We start from the raw sequence: 24,567 nt of genomic DNA, 5'->3' as shown, positions 1-24,567 counted from the left end.
TCATCCTCCTCAGTCATCCTCCTCAGCCATCCTCCTCAGCCATCCTTCTCAGCCATCCTCCCCAGTCCTCTTCCTCCTCCCCTCCTCAGTCCTCCTCCTACTCTTCCTCCCCGTCCTCAGTCCTCCTCATCAGTCCTCAACAGTTCTCCTCCTCCCCAGTCCTCCTCCTCCTCCTGGGGCCTTTTCCTGGGTCCTCCTCCTGGGTCCTCCTCCTGGGTCCTCCTCCTCCTGGGTCCTCCTTCTCCTCCTCAGTCCTTCTCCTCCTCCTCCTCAGTCCTCTTCCTCCTCTTCCTCCTCCTCCGATCCCTCTCAGTCATCCTCCTCAGCCATCCTCCTCCTCCTCAGTCATCCTCCTCAGTTCTCCTCCTCCTCCTCCTCCTAGGTCCTCCTTCTGGGTCCTCCTCCTCCTCCTCCTCCTGGGTCTTCCTGATCCTTCTCCTCCCTCTCAGTCATCCTCCTCAGTCATCCTCCTCAGTCATCCTCCTCAGCCATCCTCCTCAGCCATCCTTCTCAGCCATCCTCCTCAGTACTCTTCAGTACTCTTCAGTACTCTTCAGTCCTCAAAATGTTTGTCCGCTAATGTCCACCAATGTCCGCTAATGTCCACCAATGTCCATCCAAGTCCGCCAATGTCCGTCCGGGTCCGCCAATGTCCGTCCGAGTCCGCCAATGTCCGTCCGAGTCCGCCAATGTCCGTCCGAGTCCGCCAATGTCCGTCCGAGTCCGCCAATGTCCGTCCGTGTCCGCCAATGTCCCAAAAAACACGTCCGTTGTCTCATAGAATCCAAAAAGGACAGGACATAGGCGGACATAGACGGACATGACACCCCCCCCCCTATATAGTATGTATCCTAGTGTGAGGGGTGTTAGGCAAGCTATATTATATTATATAGTTTTTGAAGTTCAGACCAGTTTGCCTACGTTATTTAAAGGGTTCCATCAACCATATTATTGACCATATTTTGTACTTGGGCCCAAAACATTGAATTTTGTAAGTCCATAGATGGATATGGATCTCTGCCATTTTAGTGGATAAACTCGTGACCTGGCATTTTATTGTTACAAATTTCAATATATAGGGCCCAATTTCTATTTTCTATACAATTTGATAGTATATAAATTAAAAGTTTTTAATAATTCATTTGATATTTTTTTTTTTTCATTTGATTAAATTTACCGCGTTCTGTCGCGGATTGTCAATTTAAATTACATTACATTTAAATTGTTACAAAATTCAATAATTTGGTCCCAATTATCATTTTTTAAATTTGTTAAGTAGTTTCATGTCTTTATTTTAATGCATCAACCAACTTAAAACCAATGCTAGATCAAAAAACTCTGTATAACATACTCATTTATAACCATGTTACGTTATTCAAAGAAATGGGCCTTTTATTGATTATGAACCATATTATACCAAGATTGTGGTAATGCCTTTATACAAGAATTGCTGCACTAATAACCTGGTTTGAGAGTTAAATACATATCCTACACTAGCTGTGGTTGTAACAAACTATAAAGATAGATTCATGAAAACAAGATGTTACAAAATGTCCATTTTGGGCCTTTTTATGTAACCAAAAGTGGGCCTTTTTTCATTTCACAGCTAAGCAAATACCTAAAGTACATTTTTGTGAAGCAAGAATCTTTAAAATTTAATAATTGGCTGAGCCATTGAAAAGTGTAACCAAATGTTACATTTTTCAACATAACTGGGCCATTTTACAATATTATTCATAGCCGATGACCTGAGACTATTTGTTATCACAATTTTAATCATCTCTGAAAGTTTCAAGACCATCGAGTAATTATTAATGGAGTTATTGTAAAAATGAGAAAATTGCCCATTTTGGCAGTGAAACAAAACCACCAACCAGGTTTGAACATGTCCACTGATACAATGCACTGATACAATGCACTGATACAATGCACTGAAACGATGTACTGATACAATGCACTGATACAATGTACTGAAACGATGTACTGATACAATGCACTGATAAAATGCACTGATACAATGTACTGATAAAATGCACTGATACAATGTACTGATACAATACACTGATACAATGCACTGAAACGATGTACTGATACAATGCACTGATAAAATGCACTGATACAATGCACTGATAAAATGCACTGATACAATGCACTGATAAAATGCACTGATACAATGTACTGATACAATGCACTGATACACCCCAGCCGGAAGTTTCTGGGTACTCTCAAGACTTCTAGCTATCTTACTATTAAATATTATGAAGGAGTAAAGTGCTACATTGTGGCCCGACCTCTACTTTTAAAAGGGAACGATGAGTATAGTATTCTGGAGCATGTAAAACACAATCTTCTAAGGAAATCATGTATGTCAGCCGGTGAAATAGACAAAAGATGCCGCTCTATGATTATATTGATTTTTTCTCCAAAGAAAGGGTTGCAAGAATATCCCAGATGGCCATATTGTTCCTATTACCAATTTAGAGATTCCCTGTCAGTTTTACTCAAATATCAGTTTTATTTCTGCGGTTCACTCCTTTCGCTAACAAAAAGCAAAAGCAATAGTAGAGTCTTCGATTTCTGCAGTATTGCACACTCGCTGTAAGAAATGTGCATCTTTTTATGGGGAGTTATAAGTGTTTCATAGACTTACTGCACATTTTCAATACAACTTTGCAGTCTAATGAGTTTCGTTTCTGCAGAAAGTCACTTTGAAGTTGAGGCGTCTTATCTGTAAAGAAAACAATAATTTCGCCGCGGTTAAACCACGCACGATCAATTTTCCCTACGATGTACTTGTACTACTAGTTGTACCATTAATTCTTTCGAGTGAAAAGTTTGACTGGAAAAAAGTGCAACATATTTACATGCTATGTTTTTAATAAATGAGTGGGATTTGCGCATGGTAAAAATTTACGATTTATTTGAACAATGTAGCGCCGCGCATCAACAATAAATGAATCCAGAAAATTGCGGAAAATAACTTTGCGAAGGAGGAACTTCACTGTTATTAATTAACACATGGCTAGCGTCGCGCGCAGCATAACAGACGCTTCCTATACACATAATTATAGGGGAGTGGTCTATATTGCGAAGGAGCAGACTTTTTTCATCAACGTAGGGCCGTCGGGCCACCTCATATATATATCCAAACCCGATTACTTATTCCCTACGATCTTTTTGCCTTCGGCAAGAGTAGGGAAAACAATTCTACTGTTACTTCTGCAGAAAAATTCGTGTACATCTAAAATTTGTTTCAAACAAAAACTACGACACTGTTGACAGCACATTACCAAAGCCTGAATATTCCTTAGACTCAAAGAGTATCCTTTACTGCACCACAGTCACATTACCCAGAAAACGGGAAGAGGGGTGTAAATTCCAGTCTTCCATCATAATTAATTGGCAATGCTGTGTTGAGTGGCGAGACTTGATAATGAGTTTACCTAGATTACCAAAAGTCTGGATCAAGAGTGTAGAATTAACTGTTGAGTATTCTGAGAATCTGAACTGCTCCAAGGTTGATACACATTGTGTTTTAAATCTTGGCAGTATTCCAAGTTTTCAAGACGGGGTATGTTGTTGAAAAGCGAGCTCCTTAGTTGTTTGTTTGTTTGTTTGTTAATAGAACCCGTCCCCAATCTCGAAAATTACTAAACTCAGTTCGAGTGTGAATACGGGTGGTACCTGCAAGAGCTCCTTCGTTAGATAACTATCAATATAAATGTGAGTTCCCGTAAATTGGATAGTCAAATTGTGAAATTTCCTTTTGAACTGTTCAGTGTGATGACAATTAACGACGTCTTAAGTGGAAATTATAATAACATATTAAAAATAATCGAATTCTGTTCTCTTCAAAAGTAAGTTACACATTCTTTAACAGTAATTATGATAATTTAATCCAGTGTTCGCTACAGTTGCAGTACGTACAATAGTCTGTATCATAAGTTGTAAAACACAACACTAGTAACTTACTCGGCTTATATCTCTGTGTCCCACCAGGGTAACACAGTTACCATGACTACCCACGTGACTACCCACGTGACAGATTATCATAACATGTGACATACTATTATGTCAATGTCTTTAACGCTAGTTACAGTGCAATGGGGTGGATAGTTGTTAAGTTTCATGGTTAAAAATGTTAGAATATGTTCCTATTTTATGTCACTGCCTATAAGTTTGAAAGTTGCGCAACATGCAGTGAATGTAAAGGAACATAATAGGTAAAAGTGTGGCATCTTGCCAAAATTAGTTTAATTAAACAATAATCTCAGAATGTCTGTCTGTCTGTCTGTCTGTCTGTCTGTCTGTCTGTCTGTCTGTCTGTCTGTCTGTCTGTCTGTCTGTCTGTCTGTCTGTCTGTCTGTCTGTCTGTCTGTCTGTCTGTCTGTCTGTCTGTCTGTCTGCCTGTCTGCCTGTCTGTCTGTATGTCTGTCTGTCTGTCTGTCTGTCTGTCTGTCTGTCTGTCTGTCTGTCTGTCTGTCTGTCTGTCTGTCTGTCTGTATGTCTGTCTGTCTGTCTGTCTGTCTGTCTGTCTGTCTGTCTGTCTGTCTGCGTGTAATTTCCGAGCGGCTTAATTAAACCTGAATAGTTACATAAATACAATATAGTAATTAGTTGTACTACTCCCCCCCACCCCCCCCCCCCCCCCCCCCCCCCCCCGGCCCCCCTATTGAGTATTGAGTACTATATTTCACATTAACTAGTTGAAGTGGTGACCATCAGTTAACCTCCAGTTACAAGGTTAAAACGTTTTAATATGTTCTTGCTATATGTTGCTGGCTCGAAGTTTAAAGGACATTGGCTTAGTTCCAAGCTTTTAAATTTCCGTGAACACCAAGGTCAATTACTTGAACACATTTACTAGTACCACTGCTACTACTAATATACTGCTACTACTACTACAATACCACTACTACTACTACTACTATACCACTAATACTACTACTAATATACCACTACTACTACTAATTATATACCACTGTACTACTACTACTACTATACCGCTACTACTATAATTGTATAATGTATAGTTAATAGTTATACATTTAACCAGTTTTCACGCAAGTTGAGTTGCCTCTGAGTTGCTACCCTGGTACAGGGGTATTGATGAACGCTTGACTTCCAATTCAACAGGCAGAATATGAGACGTTTATAATTCAATGTTAGATTAGATATTATCTAATCTGAACTCATTATTCTAGGTTCTATTTTGGTTCCAAGATAAATACCCACGACTGTCTAGTTGTAGCCGTGGCAACTTTCCAACTGTGTAACACTAGTCGTGTTAGAATGCCGGAAAACGTAGATATTCAATTATGGGAATTATCAGGCAGCTTAGTTCTATATTTTAGATTCTGTGTTTCCTGGGCGTGTTTGGGCATGATCCAATTATAACACGTAATTTTCTATCTTGTGATCTGCTAATTGCTACAATATGATGAGACATAAAATCAGTCATTACCAAAATACCTGGTACACTGAAACTGTGCTAGCTGAGTGGTATTTGGGTTATCTTCAAATATACGTGATATGTAGAGGGTGCTGTTTGGTTATCTTCAAATGTGCGTGAAATATACTGTTAGTATGGTAGACTGTAGTATTATATGTGAAATGTAGGGTGCCGCTATGTCTGGTACCGCATGTAGAGTGCCGCTAAGTACCGCCCGTATTCACACTCAGTATTGAGTTGGGTCATTTTCAAATAAAAGGTTGGGGACGGGTTCTATAGGAAAAAAGAAGGAACAAATAAAAAGTGTGGGGGGTTTCTAATCTTCTTTAAATCATGTGACCAGGACTCCAGGAGATAAGGTGTACACTGTACTTGCTCACACGTCATGTGACCCGTCATGTGACCAGCCTATCTCTTCTACCTTCATTTCGTCTGTGCTAACTTTGTTAAAAACATTTTAAAAACTTCCGAATTCCATATTTTATGTTTTAGGGATCTAGGTACCTGTGTTTGCCGGTGTTTGGTATACAAAATGCGAAATGAGGTCAATTATCAACCGTTGGCTGTTTAAATTGTATGAAATTTCCGGGTATCAGAACTTGAATTACATTTACGGCTAAAGAGTAAAGATTTCATTTCTAGTCCTGAAATTCCGAATCAGAGAATTCCAAAAATTCTAAAAATCTCCTTGAAAATGCAGTCATGCAGAAGGAATTTGCACACACACACAAACATTACCTTACCTTACAAACGTTCATTGATTTTTAAAACCAGTTTGTTATCAGCGATTTATTCGTTTAATTAATTGCTAATGGAGTGTTAATCATTTTTAACTGGCGGATATGGTCTGGAAGTTGAGGTTGTGGACCAAACATACTTCAGTATTAAAGCATGATAACCATCTAAACACTAATTAATTAGTGTTATATTAATTAATATAATATAATGGCAGTGTTATAATAGTGGGCAGTATCATAGTGGGAATATATTGAGATAATATCATCGTTGTGATATTTGGATTAATGATCGAATTTGGGGAAATATGCCCATATTTGGGTATATAATTTCATAAATGCTGTCCTCCAACTCACAATACGACCACGATCTATGTTTCTTAAATCTTATTGACTCCACATATAATTGAAAATCGCTACGGTTAAATAAATGCCCTTTATTCGGAAGACGATAACCCTCCTACAAGATTATTTAAGCATATTTTTCAATACTCTATGCTATTATATATGCTAATTAATATCCTAGATTATTGTGATATTATATGTTTATATAATGCTAATTAATACCTTATAACGTCTAACACCGGATAGTAACACGTGTTTACTATTTCAGAAGAAGAAGATGTCTCTCTCTATCTCAATGGATGGTGTACGTGTAGTTGACGATATAAGTAGGGTAAGTTAAACTAAGTTAAATTAAGTTACATTAATTACAGTAAGTTGCTGTTAGTTACAGTCAGTTTGGGTAAGGTGCTGTAAGTACTAAGTAGGGTAAGTTGCAGTTTCTTTTCACCTATTTTTCTAGTTTTAATACTTTCTCCTCGTTCTACATGATGTTGTTTTTACGGTGGCGATTCGCGAAGAAGCTTTGGTGGCACTGTGGAGGCATTTGACACTATATAATAATATGTGTAAATTATGCAACTTAAAGAGGTTTATGTTACTGTGTTGCATACAATGATTAAACACCTGGGAACATCTGTGTCTTTTACTAATCTCTTCTATTGTCCTGTTTACTTACACTAATGTTTACATAATATATATATTATAATGTTTCTCACTCCAGCTGCAGTCTGGTAGTGTTGAGTCTCAGGAATATTTATCTAGCTCTCATTTTTTCCATGTTTTTGCCTCACAGGAGATATTGTGGTCTTTTCTAAATATAACTGTAATATACATTGATGTAAAGTTTATTTGAATTTTGAAATAAAAACTAGACGCTACATCTACAAACCATGTCATTATCTCCGTTAATAGTAAGGAGTTAAGGACATTTATAAAATACTGTAAACAACAACCTGTCCCATTTTTAACTATTTGTTTTTAGTTCAACCTCTTTTATGTCCTCTACAGACTATGGACGTATAAATTGTCGCTTGGAAGCCCCGTGACACTATGGTATTTTCTTAAATGTTAAACACCACGTTATAAGTAATATAATTAATACCATAATATTACGCGCGCAAGTGAGTTCAGATAATAATAATCTTTATTATGGGAGCAGTGTGTGTTGGGGCTGTAATAATTCTAATATCTTACTATATATAAAGCGAGACGATATATATCCGTACCATTTTACTGACACCACGACATCAACTTTAACACGACTTTCCGCAAAAACCGTAAAAGATATACAACTTAAACTTTTTTGACTGGTTAAAATGCTCTAATAGCCTTCAAATCAGCATGAAAAAATAAAAAATTGGCCAAGGAATAATAATTTTAGTGCCCAAAATATGGTAAGTGGTGTCAAAAACACGAATTAAGTAGGTAATAATTTTTTTAGTCTCTTGAGTCTAAACACCACTTTAGACGGGTTCCCTGCTAGTTATCTTAATTGCTTCATACCTTAACTTCCTACACGTGACCCCCAACTTATTAATGATTCTTGTTGCTTGGTGACCAATGTGTCAACTTGTGTATAATACCCGACGCTATTTTACTCGACAATTTTACCCGAACATAATTTATGAAGAATATATTATACAGGTGAATAATGAATATATTATGTACAGTTATACGGGTGTCGTGTATAACGTGTTCGTGTATGACACATTATGAGGATAGCGTCTGAAAAATTCAACTATGTAAAATATTATTTCAAGTTATGTTTAAATGTTATGTTATGTTTACTATTCAATATTGTGCTGGCCAAAGAGTTGGCGCAGGCTGTAATATGGTGTCAGGTGTGATTTAACTTTAACTATATGAAAAGTTGAACAGGTCCACTATTAGCTATTCAGTGTTAGATACACGCTTATATTATAGGGAACTGAAACTTATATATTCCTCCGTTACACGATACATTTCTGTGTAAAATACGGGACTATATTCCGTTACTGGACTATATTAAAATACGGGGTGCAGTTGTTTGTATGATCATGAGGAAGGCAATATTACATACTTAAGGCCACAGGGGGGGGGGGGGGGTCCGAGGTAGAAAACTAACTATTGCCTTTTTTATCAGTTAACTTCATTAATAACTTAATAACCAGTTCTTAACATTTTGTTGCTCTCATCACAAGTTAAACTTATCAATAGGTATCAATTAGCCATCCAATGTGAACAGAACTATTTTATGCCCTTTATTTTGTTGGAAAATTGAGGTTAACATATTTTCTCAGAATCAGTCTTTTGGCTCTCCTGAACAATTTATTTACCACCTCAAAAACCTATCTTCTCCTAAAGCTTTTATCCTTTTCACCTCAAATTTGGAACTTATGTTCCTGACATAAATTTGATAATTTGTTATGTAACGATTTTTGTAATTTTGCTCCTAACTCTTTTTATGAGGTTAACCATTTTAAGGTTAACCTCATATCTCAGCTTTGGAGCAAGATATCAAAAATCGTTACATAACAAAAACCCTAAATACCTTGACGAACATTGTTGCCAAGTTACAAGGTTCTAAGTCGTAAACTGTAAAAGAAGATAGATTTTGAACACGATTTCATTTAAAGTTTTTATTTACAATAGAATTACAGGTAAACCTCAAAATTCAACGCGCGATATCTTCAAATAGGAAACTTTGTTTTCGGTAAGGACAAAAGCATTTGAAAATTTAGATCGAGCTCTACAACATATCTCAAAATCTCAAAATCGACCTCGGACCCCCCCCCCCCCCCCCCCCTGTGGCCTTAATACTCTAAGCGCCTCACATCACAGTCCCAAATTTGTTGTCAAGGACAGAACATAGTCTTAAAAACTGCGTGATCTCTATAACTATGTTTATTATAAACTCTATTACCTACTTACTAAAAACTTGAATAATATTTATTTAAATGTTTAAACATTTCAATTTTCATTATGTTTAAACATTTCATTCGTTCCATGTTTGGCAAATTTTAAAACTTAACGATATGCAGTCAAATATAAAACACCCTTCATTATCAATCGCATATTATATACGATAAACATGTAAGATAAATAGTTATAAACTATTTTCACAACTACAATTAAATACATTTATTGAGGAAGCGATGTAACATAGTCGATATATTTTGATGTTGCCATGGGGTGGCAACTCCCCATTCATCGTAGTCCGATAGTTTCACTGCAATATACGATAAACACGTGAGACGTAAGTCTTATATAATATTATAGGTTAAATATAGTCTTATGTTATTACAGTTAGGTTGATGATCTGGAAGGTTCGAGATGTTATGATCACGCGTTTAAAAGTGCATTTAACATGTTCAGTAATAGTTTATGTGACAGTTACAGAGGTTAAAGCTACGCTCTAGTACGAGTATATATATCAATTATACTGGGCTGCGTGTATTGTATAGAATATATAGAATATTATATAGTACATAGAAATTAGGTTCAATCTATTATACACGTTTCAGTATACTGTTACCTACATATTGCAATGTAGTGTTTTCCAATGTATACTGTATAGTGTATACGGTACATTGTATACGCTGAAAACCAACACTCTTGCCTAGATATAAATATTTATAATGTATTATATGGGTTTTCAAATTGATGTAATGCATTCCAATATTTGTATACATTTCTATACATCTTTTATCGAGTTATCATCATAAAATAAGGTTTAAGTGTTAGGGTACTTATCAGTCAAGTTAAGATCATGCTCTTAGTACTAGCTATATTATCTAAGATAGCTGTGTAGGCTCAGCTCCAGTTGGTCCATTTCAATATTATACTCAATGTACATCATCGCATAATAATATCATACGATATAATATGTTCATATTTTTATGATAATAGCTGATCTTTTATTATTCGAATAAATCTTTAGTATGCGGTTGATTCTGATAGTTGTTATTATTTAAACACTTATAATATTGATATATTATCTCTGAAAGTCAGTGCTACATCAGAAAATACACTATAAGTCGTATAGTCTATACAGGCAGGAATTTAATATGTACATACAATACCGTTCCTATGGCCCTTTAAGTAGTAGTAGATCCAGTGTAATAGATATTATCCAGTGTAGTAGATATTATCCAGTGTAGTAGATATTATCCACTATCCAGTGTAGTAGATATTATCCAGTGTAGTAGATATTATCTAGTATTATCCAGTGTACTAGATATTATCCAGTGTAGTAGATATTATCTAGTATTATCCAGTGTAGTAGATATTATCCAATGTAGTAGATATTATCCAGTGTAGTAGAAGTAGATATTATCCAGTGTAGTAGATATTATCCAGTATAGTAGATATTATCTAGTATTATCCAGTGTAGTAGATATTATCCAGTGTAGTAGATATTATCTAGTGTAGTAGATATTATCCAGTGTAGTAGATATTATCCAGTGTAGTAGATATTATCTAGTGTAGTAGATATTATCCAGTGTAGTAGATATTATCCAGTGTAGTAGATATTATCCAGTATAGTAGATATTACCTAGTATTATCCAGTGTAGTAGATATTATCCAGTGTAGTAGATATTATCTAGTGTAGTAGATATTATCCAGTATAGTAGATATTATCCAGTGTATCCAGTGTAGTAGATATTATCTAGTGTAGTAGATATTATCCAGTGTAGTAGATATTATCCAGTGTAGTAGATATTATCCAGTATAGTAGATATTATCTAGTATTATCCAGTGTAGTAGATATTATCTAGTGTAGTAGATATTATCCAGTATAGTAGATATTATCCAGTGTAGTAGATATTATCTAGTATTATCCAGTGTAGTAGATATTATCTAGTGTAGTAGATATTATCTAGTGTAGTAGAAGTAGATATTATCCAGTGTAGTAGATATTATCTAGTATTATCCAGTGTAGTAGCTATTATCCAGTGTAGTAGATATCATCCAGTGTAATAGATATTATCCAGTGTAGTAGATATTATCTAGTGTAGTAGAAGTAGATATTATCCAGTGTAGTAGATATTATCTACCAGGAGTGGCGTGAATTAGCAGATTGTCTGATTGTATGTCATCCTAAGTTCCACTGTCTTGTTAAATGTACAATGTACAATGTACAATGTACACGCTGATTACCTCATATTTAGAAGGGACCATGTTAAACATTATGTCCGGGAATCATTACATCATCCGGTGGTGGGTGATGACGTTTAATTGCAGAGATAACATTTCTAAAGTAAACATTATGTTCTGCAGAGGATGAGTTGCGTCATAGTTTTAGTGACGTAGTTTGGATTATATTGAAAATAGGGCGAGTTAACTTTATTGACGTAGTTTGGATTATATTGAAAATAGGGCGAGTTAACTTCGTCAACTTTTCTGGAATTTACTGTTATCATTGCGATAAATACCATGGAACTAAAGAGATTACCAAGATGGAGCCGAGATTCTTTTGTCAATTCTTCTATCGTAAATCGAAAGGAAAATATACAAAAATGCTTGATATAAAAGCTTAATGAATATCCATAACTTAACATATTATCATCTCTAATATTTATTCTATGAAATTGTCATATTTTTATCTGCATGCAGCTATTACTTAAGCTTCATTTCCACAGAATTGAATGAATCCGTAATGAAGAATCAAGCATGTGCCTTTAAAATCCAGAAGTTTATTCAAAAATCTCGCATGTTCAACATAATATCATAATAATCCCTTCATATTATATCCATAATATTAATATCTTATCACAAATACAACCTATTCAGAATTTCAGCCATCTGTCTTAAAAACTCTGAGACATAAAACTATTTCAAATTATAATGTGACAAGAGACTAGTAGCGAGACGGCGGACATTATGCAATCTAGCACTAATGAGATGGGAACGAATTAGATGGTGGCCAGCAAATTCATGGCTTGCGTGCGAAGAATTCATTAATCTCGTAATCGAAGGCGGTGAGGTGGACTCTTCAGAATATATAATCTATAATAACGTCGCCAGCACGTCAGTAGGTGATGATCTATATGCCTCCCAACATGGGACCATCTTGATCGGTATTTAATCGATAGGTCTGTCCGACAATTGCAATTCAACGTGTCTGTTTTTATAATTTTGCTTTCGGCTCTTATCGGCTCATACCATATTTAGACACAACAGCCCGAACCAGCTGTCTACTGTAACACTTACAGAAATGCGCCTCTTAAAATGGATAATTGTCTCGTAAAACCAGGAAATATCGTGAAATATCGTGAAATATCGTGAAATATACATGTTTGCATGAACTGATAATGAACGGAAATGAACTTAACTCTCACATTACCAGGACCGTTATTGTGAATGATATTTACCGGGTCAACAACAATAATGCTTAATCGCTTTAATTGTATTTGAAGTTAATAAGTTGATTAGCTTAGAAATAACACTAATAATATATATATTTATAATATACTGTGTCGTGTGTCTAATTCGAGGGAATAAAATCACTGTTGTACGTTTGCCAAATGTATTAGGCTTGTGTGCGTGTGTGTGTGTGTGTGTGTACACTATTCAGTACGCTGTATTTCTTCTAGAGTGCTCGTTTTAGTTAGGCCTCTGTGTAATAGCTAACAGAATGTGGTGGTTAGTAGATGAATGAGTAGATAGTTAGTAGGATTTATTAAATGGTGATAAACTAGAGGCAATGTATTCTCAAGATTTGTGGCGTGCCCCCATTTCTTGTCCCCTCTTTTTGTAGCGAGCTTGCCCCCATCTATACACATGCACTGAACCGCTCTAAAACGGCTGGAGACAAGTTTGCCACAAATGGGGGCAAGCTGTGCCGCAATTTTAGTTTAAACCCTAAAACGTCTTAAGATGGCCATGGGGCATGGTTTCCTTTACGATCTAATATTATTGGTTTACCTTCATAGCAACTATTGTAATATACCAAACGCATATACTAAACCACTCTAAAAGGGTCAGATACTCGGCAACCATTTTATTAATTAATTGATTAAGTTGATTAAGTCAGAAATTAGTAACGCAGCCAATTGCTCAATCCTTTAAAATTGATTTCAATCATAGTTTTTAACAGCTTAAGTCAGAATAAGGTAGAATAATACTGGTAGTAGCTCAATAATCGGCAAATAACAAGATGGTCATGGGGGCGGGGGGGAGCCCGGGGGAGGGGGGGGGGAGCCCGGGGGGGGGCAAGATTTACATCCGCCGCAAAACCGAGAATACACCCTCTACTATATATATATATAATACTCGGCGTGATACTGGAATGTAAAACTATCTGGAGCGCGCTAAGTTTAAAATTCTTGACTCTGTTACGCGCACGTACTGATTTATCGCGCGCACTTTAGTACGTGCAATTAATAATCTGCATGCAGACTAAAATATTATACACATATTATATTATAATATATATTTGTATATATAATCCTTCTATGATGGATAGCATCTCCTGCCAAAGTGGCAGTATTTTATCGTATCTTGTTACAATATTATCCGGTTAAAGTAGAGCCCCCGAAATTTTCCATGATAAAATACGATAAATATGTGCGGCTTTCCTCAGGGCTCATCTTTAGTTGATCCTGTTATAAAATTTACTAATAATAGCATGAATGTAATCAGGTGATTATTCTTTGTTTTTTTTTGTTAATCTCTGATGAAATTCCCACTACGAATTACAATTCAGTAATTTTACATCAATAGACCGCTGTATTAGTTTCCGGAAGCAATGAGCTAGGTACGAACATACCGTCTTCCCGCTCGCGCTAGTTGTCCGAAATTTCCGCTAGTTACCGCCAATAAATTTCGTAACTAAATCTGTCAATACGAACCCGTGTGTAGATAGAAGAAAACCAGTCTTTCAAACCCTGGATCCCAATTCTAACATTCTAAACAGTCCACATTGAAATAGAGTCCCTCAAGACTCAAGACTGATAATTATTTAATGACCATATCATAATATACCAGGTGCTAGTGTTGGATCAGCCGATAGAGAAAATATCTTTCTGCGCACCAGACTCCCTTAATCCTAAACTGTTCTCGTACATTGCCCGGGATGGTCCGTGCAGACGGTGGCTTTGTTATGGTTTCTACGCTACTGATGTCCCTGTTAGTTGGCTGTTTATATTGTTAATGTAACTATTTGTAATGATTTATAACTATTAGTATTTATAACTATTTATAACACATAAGTTAAGATGTGTGTTTCTAATTACATTTACTAAAATGACAAAACTCGCAGCTGAACTTGGTGAGTTCCCGAAAAATCAGCAGCTGACCCCAAATTGTATTTCATAACTTCTCCGTTCTAAGGAAGGAAGATTTGCCTCTCACGTTCTCACCTAGTATTCCTCCAGGGAGAGAGGTTATCTCATGCACTAGGATGCGCTTTTACCGCTTGTCTACAGAGGAAACAAAAAGCGGGAAAAGTTAAAGAATCTAACAACAGTACTGGATCCGTGAGTGTGAGTAACTGTTTACCCCACACTCCAACACATTGTACATTATACATGGTACATTGAACATTGTACATATCAATAGGTTCATGTAAAATCCGGATTGGAGTATTGTTTATGAGTCGCATTGTTGTAATGTATTCTGTGTAAAATTATCTTTATCCTGGTTACTTTCAACACTACTATATAACAAATAATTTGAGATCATAAATACGATGTAGTTACATTGAAACGTCGAGTAAACTCCTTTTCCTAATAAGAGCATTTTACTTGTCGCAGTAACCGGGATAAAGATAATTTTACACAGAATACATCAATAGGTTCAATAGGTTCATGGTACATTATATATTATATCTTACTTAACCTTGTGTGTTGAGATCAATCGTTGGGTCTTATGTAATTCAACTGAAACAGTAAGAAACAATGATAGTTTCAATTCCAATTTGAATACCTTATAACTATTTGTCTTAGGTCGATAATTTCACTTATTTTCAGTCTAAAGGGAGCTCAATAGAAAACAGTCCATCAACCTTGCCAGCCAAGGGTACCCCAACAAAACATCCTCCAATGATGAAAGCTAACACCACTGCTAATATCACTACTATCAAACGTCTCCCACCTAAAGGTTTCTTATATAGGTTCCTTATATAGGTTCCTTACATAGGTTCCTTACATAGGTTCCTTATATAGGTTCTTTGTATAGGTTCCTTGTATAGGTTCCTTATATAGGTTCCTTACATAGGTTCATTCTATAGGTTCCTTATATAGGTTCCTTATATAGGTTCCTTGTATAGGTTCCTTATATAGGTTCCTTATATAGGTTCCTTATATAGGTTCATTATATAGGTTCCTTATATAGGTTTCTTATATAGGTTCCTTACATAGGTTCCTTATATAGGTTCCTTATATAGGTTCCTTATATAGGTTCCTTATATAGGTTCCTTATATAGGTTCCTTATATAGGTTCCTTATAGAGGTTCCTTATATAGGTTCCTTATATAGGTTCCTTATATAGGTTCCTTATATAGGTTCCTTATATAGGTTCCTTATATAGGTTCATTATATAGGTTCCTTATATAGGTTCCTTATATAGGTTCCTTATATAGGTTCCTTATATAGGTTCCTTATATAGGTTCCTTATATAGGTTCCTTGTATAGGTTCCTTGTATAGGTTCCTTGTATAGGTTCCTTGTATAGGTTCCTTATATAGGTTCCTTGTATAGGTTCCTTGTATAGGTTCCTTGTATAGGTTCCTTGTATAGGTTCCTTGTATAGGTTCCTTGTATAGGTTCCTTATATAGGTTCCTTATATAGGTTCCTTGTATAGGTTCCTTATATAGGTTCCTTATATAGGTTCCTTATATAGGTTCCTTATATAGGTTCCTTATATAGGTTCCTTATATAGGTTCCTTATATAGGTTCCTTATATAGGTTCCTTATATAGGTTCCTTATATAGGTTCCTTATATAGGTTCCTTATATAGGTTCCTTGCATAGGTTCCTTATATAGGTTCCTTACATAGGTTCCTTATATAGGTTCCTTATATAGGTTCCTTGTATAGGTTCCTTGTATAGGTTCCTTATATAGGTTCCTTGTATAGGTTCCTTATATAGGTTCCTTATATAGGTTCCTTATATAGGTTCCTTATATAGGTTCCTTATATAGGTTCTTTGTATAGGTTCCTTGTATAGGTTCCTTATATAGGTTCCTTACATAGGTTCCTTATATAGGTTCATTCTATAGGTTCCTTATATAGGTTCCTTATATAGGTTCCTTGTATAGGTTCCTTGTATAGGTTCCTTATATAGGTTCCTTGTATAGGTTCCTTATATAGGTTCATTATATAGGTTCCTTATATAGGTTCTTTGTATAGGTTCCTTGTATAGGTTCCTTATATAGGTTCCTTATATAGGTTCCTTGTATAGGTTCCTTATATAGGTTCCTTATATAGGTTCCTTATATATAGGTTCCTTAATCCTTATATAGGTTCCTTATATAGGTTCCTTATATAGGTTCCTTGAATAGGTTCCTTATATAGGTTCCTTGTATAGGTTCCTTATATAGGTTCCTTATATAGGTTCCTTATATAGATTCCTTGTATAGGTTCCTTATATAGGTTCCTTGTATAGGTTCCTTATATAGGTTCCTTATATAGGTTCCTTATATAGGTTCCTTGTATAGGTTCCTTATATAGGTTCCTTATATAGGTTCCTTATATATAGGTTCCTTATATAGGTTCATTATATAGGTTCCTTATATAGCTGACTCAAATATTCACCGTTTTCTCGTAACGTTATACCTGCAGAAATTACCTAACATCATCGCTATATTCAACGTTAAATTGTAAATTGTGATAATTTGTAGTTTAAGAAACACTGCTTTGATGAATAACAAAATCTGAAGCACGATTTATTCTGACGAGGCTGAGAAACAGCAAATCCAACTGCAATAAGAAAATCAAAGCACAAACACACATCTAGTTCACATAATCATTTAATCACCTAATTAATTACTAATTAATTAGGGAGACAATAATTAATAATTAACTTCAGAGATAACAGTACCTATACCGGACTTCAGCCGTGACCGCTCCGCTACTACCATCGGAATATCCACTCCCCCAACTCAGTCTGCTATACTTCAGGTCAGTTCTAACTTGTCACTTCTCAATTATAGTTTGAATCGGGAACAGGCATTAAGCTGTTTTAAGAAAATTTAACAAAATGTTACCCACTGCCTCCCTATTATCCACAGGAGGACGATCATTCATTCTTATCGACTTATTACTTATTAATTAACGCTTATTTTCCCATTCAGAGGGCACAAACGAACCCCTTTGGCGACGAATTTAATCCAGAAAATAACTTCACTGCAGACTTGGCTGACATTTTATTATTCGATCCGAGTGAGTTGGAACTTTCATTGATTTAGTAAATTAACAATTTGTTGTTTTTTTTAATTTCATTATGATATATCTGCATGCTTTGCCAGCAAACGTTACTGTTCCTTTGCACAACCGAAAATAAAACCAAAGACTAATAAATTTTTTTAAGCGGGTGCTTTCGTCGTCACGCTAATACAATAAATTATGATGTTTTAAAACGCAACGGCCCAACTGTTTTCAACCACGTGACCCGTCATGTGGTAATATCTTGTATTTCAGGTGAGGACAAAGTGGGTACTCAGCAGGAACAAAGGAGGAGAGCAGCTACTCAGTTACCAGGGACTGACAGCCTGGACGAGTTTGATCCTCTACATCCCACTTTTAAAGTGAGATTATCTTTCTTATAAATCACCCTTTCCTCATTTCCTCGTAACTCCTTCTCCAACAACAGCAAGATTAATTTTATTATATACCTATTGTATAGATCGCTGGGTATCTTATTACATATATATAATATACTGTATACATATACATGTATAATAACTAAATAAATATACTTTTCTAGAGTATGCAGTTCGAAGACAACTTCAAACCACCAACAGTCGAACCTTCTCACCTCGCCAACAACCCTGGTTACCATGGCAACAACTCAGGTTACCATGGCAACAACTCATTCGCGCACACAAACCCATTTTCAAGCGCCGTAATGTCGGAAGGATCTTCTCAGCAACAATTTGATGATTTTGATATTTTCGCCTCAAATCGACTTACATTAAGATGAGGACGAGACTGATCTTAGTGATTTCTGTTTTTTTTTCTTCAGGAATTCTGAAATTCTGTGACCTTGGCTGAATAGTGGGAATTGTGATTTTTGGGTGTCCGTGATTTAATGTAATGAGAGGTCGGGGGCAATGGAGCTAGTATCAAATAATATTAACATTCGGGCTTGAGTTATTGATTTTTTTTTTTATTACACGAAATTTGAAATGAGGCGAAATAACAAATTTCACCTATACACTAATTTTAGTAACCGTCATCTTATATCAAGGTATTTGAATTAATCCATGGCCTCATAATATGTAAAAGTGAGTTTTATATCCACGAGATCTTATTAATTTAATGAAAAATAAGTTTCATGTAATAATATAATCTGATCTTTATTATTGTGTAATCTTTGTCTGATATAAACACCAAGTTTGTACGCGTATAAATAATAAATTGGTATTAATGTCAATTATAATTGGCATTTATTGTCGCTGAAATGACTCACACCGCCAGTTAACGTATGATTTGAGTTTTGAACCAATAATTTGTGGTTATGTGTAATATTTATCAAGTTATACTTAAGTCTTATTTTTTTCAAGATGTCATCCCTTAAGAATCACGATCTTTATGATCGAAAGAAAATGTGCTTGAAGAATATGTCATTTATTTGATTTTGAGGTACTGTGCTGCTTTATCATTTATAGCCCTACAAATTTTTTTAATTAAATGTAATTTTTTTCTCATTCATAAAACTGATTGTAATTTTGGGAAGTTAAATTTAAAAGCAATTTTGATTTTAAGTAGGAATTGTTCTTTAAGGTCGACGTCATAAGTAAATACGTTCTTTGTTACCATATTTGAGTCCTCCATTTGGGATAGGAAGCTAGACCTATAGAAACGTTTGACTGCTCAACGTTTTTGGAATGCGAACGATTTCTGGAATTTAGCTGGTCCGGGATTTAGCTGGTCTGGTTTACAAGGTTGACTGCAGAATTAGTTGGATATCATATCACCGTTTGTTGGAATTAACGTGACCCCACTAACGGATATTTTGGGCAAGAATTGCAAAATGTGTTCAAAATTGATTAAGATACTCCACAATAAGAAATTCCATCTGGCCGTGTGTACAATAAATATTCCTGTTGGGTTTGCCGTTATGTAAAGTGTTTGTTATATTGGCGTGTCGTATTATAGCTAATTTCTACCATAAAAACCATCATTTGTAAATTTGCTGATTTTTTGTTAATTCCTTTTAAACACTTCAGATTTAACTGCAAAAATATGTTTTGATTTGTAGATTTATCCGGCAACATGCAATCTTCCCTTAATCTTAGCTATGCTAACAATACCAAACATATCAAATGATCATTTGACGTCGCTTTTTACAGGGAAATTCCGTGTAAAAACGAATTGGTACTGGTAGTGGTAGTCCATCAACGATCATTTTACAAATTACAAAAATAAACAACAGAGTCCCCTGCATGTTCAATGTTACTATATGTATAAAATTATGTACTGATAATAATATTATCGTAATGTATAATGTGTACGAGGCGAGGGATCGTTAAAATAAGACATCAGCAGCTTATGACAAAGTCTATCGAGGGTGGCGCCGTGGCCCGTGACGGTTATAGTTATACTTATACGTACTTGGTCGCCCGCGCGATGGTATAGAAACGCTAAGTATAAAATGGACCCACCCCACTCCGATCCCCATTCCCCAGTCTAGTTAACGTTATTGGTGAGGAGTCTGAGTACGGTCGCTCCTAGTCCTACTAAATCGCTCGCCCAAATTTTAAGAAAATTCTTGTGAAAAGGCCCGGCCTTTGGGTGTGTGCAAAAGCTTTCAAGCACGCACATTTCTTGCCCCGTTACTCGTTAGCAGTTAGTTTTAGTTACCTGCGCTGCCCCCCTCAAAATCAAACTATAAAAAAATGTCTTTAATTGTTTCATTGACACAAGCCTGCTAAGGGACACACACACTAAAATTAATGGAAATAATTACCGGACATTATTATTCATGGACCTTAATGCCACCTAGACATTATTTTCACGGACATAATTATTCACGCAAAGGTCTTCAGCGTGCAAGTAATGTCCTTGATGTTTGATATTGATGTATTCTGGGTAAAATTATCTTTATCCCGGTTGTTGCGACAAGTAAAAATGCTCTTATTAGGGAAAGGAGATTACTCGACGTTTCAATGTAACTACATCGTATTCATGATCTAAAAACAAGTGTTAAAAATTCAAAACGTAAAAAACATATATCTGAGGCAAAATTTGTGTACGTTAATTTATTTTTAATCAATCAACTTTATCCAAAAATTCGATACAAAAAAAGTCATAACAAAATTCATAACAAAACTAATTTATACGACGACAAACTTTTATAGTAAATACTGTACATTCCTAAAACTACTACTAAATATACTACACATGATACAGAAGCATGGAGTGCTACAACGGTGAACAGGTGCATGATGTGAAGTGTGTAGGTATGTATCTAGTGTGGAGTGAAAATGGCGGGAATCGTACTGACCAATGAGAAGTGTGAAACGTGGGAGCCTAATATGGTTTGATTGATGTTGTAAGGGTAGTGTGTTGAATAGGAGGCGGAAGTGTGCGTGTGTGAGATGTGGTCCCTGTACTCAGAAAGTAAACAAAACCTATAAATATCACTAAAAATCACTACATATGTGTAGACAATCCCCTGTCTGTAAAGTATACAATATGTTACACCCTGTTTATTATGTACTTGTTACTAAAAAACGTTTGATTGTTTCTAACTCATCTCTCTTGTTAATGTTAGGTTTGAACTTCAAAATAAGCATTGCTTCTGCAATCTTTCTTCTAGCTGTGTTGCTTTCTGTTTTTAAAATCTCAAATTCTAAATTGGGTTCTGACCCCCTATGTAAACTGTTATAATGAATAGCAAAAGCTTGACTAGTGTTAGAAGGAGTTAAAGGAAATTTAGCATATCTTAGGTGCTCTCCGAGCCTATCATGTGCCCTCCTGCACGTCTCACCAATATAAATATTATTACAGATTTTACAGGTAATCTTATACACAACGTTCTTCACCTCACAATCTTTATTTTCAGTTATTAATAAAGGACAAATTTTACAGGAGTTAATAATACAGGTTCTCTTATCATACGGTCTGTTATTACACACAATATTTCTTAGTTTTCTAGCTGGGGAAAATATAACTTTAATAGGTAAATTGTTCTGTTTAATATGATTCCTAATTCTGTTACTGATACTGTCTGAGATAAAATCTAACTTAAGCACTGTTCTGTTATCCTCCCTATTTCTATTACTAATACTACTACGACGTCTGTTGGAATAATTTCTGGGTGTTTGATACCCGTTTCTAGTCATAAGACGGTCTAAAATGCTGTATGAATGTTCTCTCTCCTGAGGTCCTGACGAGATCTTGTCCGCTTCTTTATACAGGTTGATCACGGTGTTCGTCTTCACAGATTCTGGGTGACATGAATTCTTGTGAAGTGTGATGTCTTTCTGCTGTGGCTTACGGTACAAGCGGCTCGTCACAGTTCCATCAGGTTCCACTCTAAGCTCTGTGTTAAGGAATGGGATGAACTCTTGGTCGTTCTCCGGAAACTCTACCTCCCACTTGAGTTTCTTGTCAGGGTCCTGGTCTGCGATACTCTGAACAAGTACTAGAGCTTCTTCTCTTGTTACAGCTGTGCTGGTGGCGTCGTCAATGTACCGCTTGTAGAAGTCAGATAAGTAGACCGACAAGTAATGTAAGTCAGTGTAAACCGAGCTTCTCTCAAACTTGTACACTCTGATCACTGCGCAAAATGGTCCCGGTCTCAATCCCATGAAAAGGCCATCCTGCTGTATCCACAGAGTCCCATTATACACAAAGTATGAACTAGTCAGGATGTGCAATAGGATCTCGTGAACATCAGTCAGGTTCAGTCCCATGAGATCAAGTTTTTCCCGGTGCTCAGTGGCCAGTTCTATAACGTCATCAATACAACCTTGGACATTTATGTTGGTATAAAGTGCTGAAATGTCCGCCGAGAAGATTCTCCTGCCAGCTAGCTGTTCTTTCGGAATTGCACGAAGAGTTTCCAGATGTTCAAAGAGATTACCAAGGTGACTGGGTATTTCCTTCAGTAATGGTTTGAGGATGGTTGTCACCAGCCAGCTCAATCTCTCTGTGGGTGAGTCAACACAGCTGATAATGGGTCGTACTTTCACCTGTTCCAGAGGGATGGTGTTTCTGAAACATTCTGGAGAATTCTTGTGAGTCTTGATAAGTACATATAAGACTGGAAGAGAAACATGATCCGGAACTCTGATTTGTCTGAAATAATCATCATCGAGCCCTCGCTGTGTCCATACTTTCTTCCACAATTGATTGGAGCTATCTACCAGTTGAGTGGTCATTAATAAAAATAAATTAACGTACACAAATTTTGCCTCAGATATATGTTTTTTACGTTTTGAATTTTTAACACTTGTTTTTAGATCATGAATACGATGTAGTTACATTGAAACGTCGAGTAATCTCCTTTCCCTAATAAGAGCATTTTTACTTGTCGCAACAACCGGGATAAAGATAATTTTACCCAGTATACATTACAACAATGCGACTCATAAATAATACTCCAATCCGGATTTTACACGTTTGATATTGAATTTGATAATTATGACCGATAAGGTAGTTTTTCCCGAATTGCAACTTGAAAACCAAACATGTTTCCACATGGATTTATGACAAAATAAATGATTTTCATGCTGATAGAAATAAAACCAAACATTTGTTTTCAGAATCCAATGTAAAAGAATAAATGACATTCGATAAATATAAAATTACCAAAAAATACACAAACGATCAATAAATTTGCCTTTTAACCTCAACAGTCAGTGAGGTAAGCGTTTAGTCAAATTGATTTTAACAATATCATGATCATGAAAATGATTTGTAGTAATTGATGGTTTAATATTGATCAAGATCGTCATATTATAACATTTAGCAAGTAGAAACAAGGAAATCAGGTCTTCAATTTTAATTTTTCAGTTCTAAATCATAATCATTAATATTCAGATCTACTTATAATTAGAGTTATAAAATTGTTAAAAAGGTAAAACTGTTGAGTGTTGAGTAAGGTTCGTGATATTTTTAGTTTGATAAGTCTGTTATAAGTTAAGCTAATATTAATAAGTATTAAGTATATTATATAGTTACGACTTTCTGCACGAAATGTCTCTACAAAAGAATCACATTCACAAATGTTACCAAAGATAACACAAAATTGTCAATGTAACAATGTTACATATGTAACATATGTAACATACTACGCACACCCCGATGCAATATTTTATCAATGTTTAATAAAGATTTAAAATACTTAACACAAGAAAAGTACTGGAAAATATGTGCACAAATTAAAACAATAAATGCACCCGAAAACATCGACAACGAGTACAACTCGAACTTCCTACATTGTATCGAACATCTTAATTCCCGTGCTTCAGAATCCGTAATATCACTGGTTCACACAGTGCTTCACGTTATATCACCTATCGTCTTCTTAGCTCTATTATCAGGTGGTTCAACCACTGGTCACTCTATTTACTGCAGGAGCCTCCGCATGCAATGTAGGTAAGCTTTCAATCCGCTAGATTTTCACTAGATATCACAATAAAGCTATTCTACCAGAGCTGTGTGAATGTAATTAAAAAGAAGATAGGTGATAGATTTATGGTTACAGCTGAGCTTCCTTCCACTGCACCCTCTTCAATTTCGTTCTCATCAACGATGTAGTTTTCGTCAACTTCTCCTTCTGAAATTGATTATTAATTAACTCCATTACCATAATAGTTAACTATTAATCGTTTATTTTTTCTGAAACGTTCTACGTACTGTATTCATGATCAGCATGTAATTAAA

At 35.6% G+C, this 24,567-nt stretch overlaps 2 protein-coding genes across 3 annotated transcripts in view; one reads left to right on the top strand and one right to left on the bottom strand.

Annotated features, from left to right (window-relative positions):
- Nucleotides 1–19,912, top strand: part of LOC134822163 (numb-like protein) — a 31,283-nt gene extending 11,371 nt beyond the window's left edge. Inside the window, exons 3-10 of one of the 2 annotated variants that reach the window (XM_063833074.1) lie at nucleotides 6,800–6,862; nucleotides 14,500–14,640; nucleotides 14,889–14,990; nucleotides 15,483–15,612; nucleotides 17,540–17,631; nucleotides 17,805–17,892; nucleotides 18,151–18,257; nucleotides 18,437–19,912. In XM_063833074.1, coding sequence (XP_063689144.1) covers nucleotides 6,800–6,862; nucleotides 14,500–14,640; nucleotides 14,889–14,990; nucleotides 15,483–15,612; nucleotides 17,540–17,631; nucleotides 17,805–17,892; nucleotides 18,151–18,257; nucleotides 18,437–18,652 — 939 coding nt within the window. In that variant the 3' untranslated portion in view covers nucleotides 18,653–19,912. Of the gene's footprint in view, nucleotides 1–6,799; nucleotides 6,863–14,499; nucleotides 14,641–14,888; nucleotides 14,997–15,482; nucleotides 15,613–17,539; nucleotides 17,632–17,804; nucleotides 17,893–18,150; nucleotides 18,258–18,436 lie in introns of both variants that reach the window. The other variant, XM_063833073.1, reaches the window with a different exon arrangement.
- Nucleotides 19,913–23,433: 3,521 nt separating this feature from the next.
- Nucleotides 23,434–24,567, bottom strand: part of LOC134822164 (uncharacterized) — an 85,341-nt gene continuing 84,207 nt past the window's right edge. The window contains exon 10 of the mRNA XM_063833076.1: nucleotides 23,434–24,460. Within this exon, the coding sequence (XP_063689146.1) occupies nucleotides 24,330–24,460 (131 nt within the window). The 3' untranslated portion in view covers nucleotides 23,434–24,329. The remainder of the gene's footprint in view (nucleotides 24,461–24,567) is intronic.

This window comes from Bolinopsis microptera, chromosome 10, assembly GCF_026151205.1.
Source record: "Bolinopsis microptera isolate Bmic1 chromosome 10, MBARI_Bmic_1.0, whole genome shotgun sequence".
NCBI lineage: Eukaryota > Metazoa > Ctenophora > Tentaculata > Lobata > Bolinopsidae > Bolinopsis > Bolinopsis microptera.
Note: the sequence above shows the minus strand (reverse complement) of the source record. Positions and strands in the feature narration are given on the sequence as shown.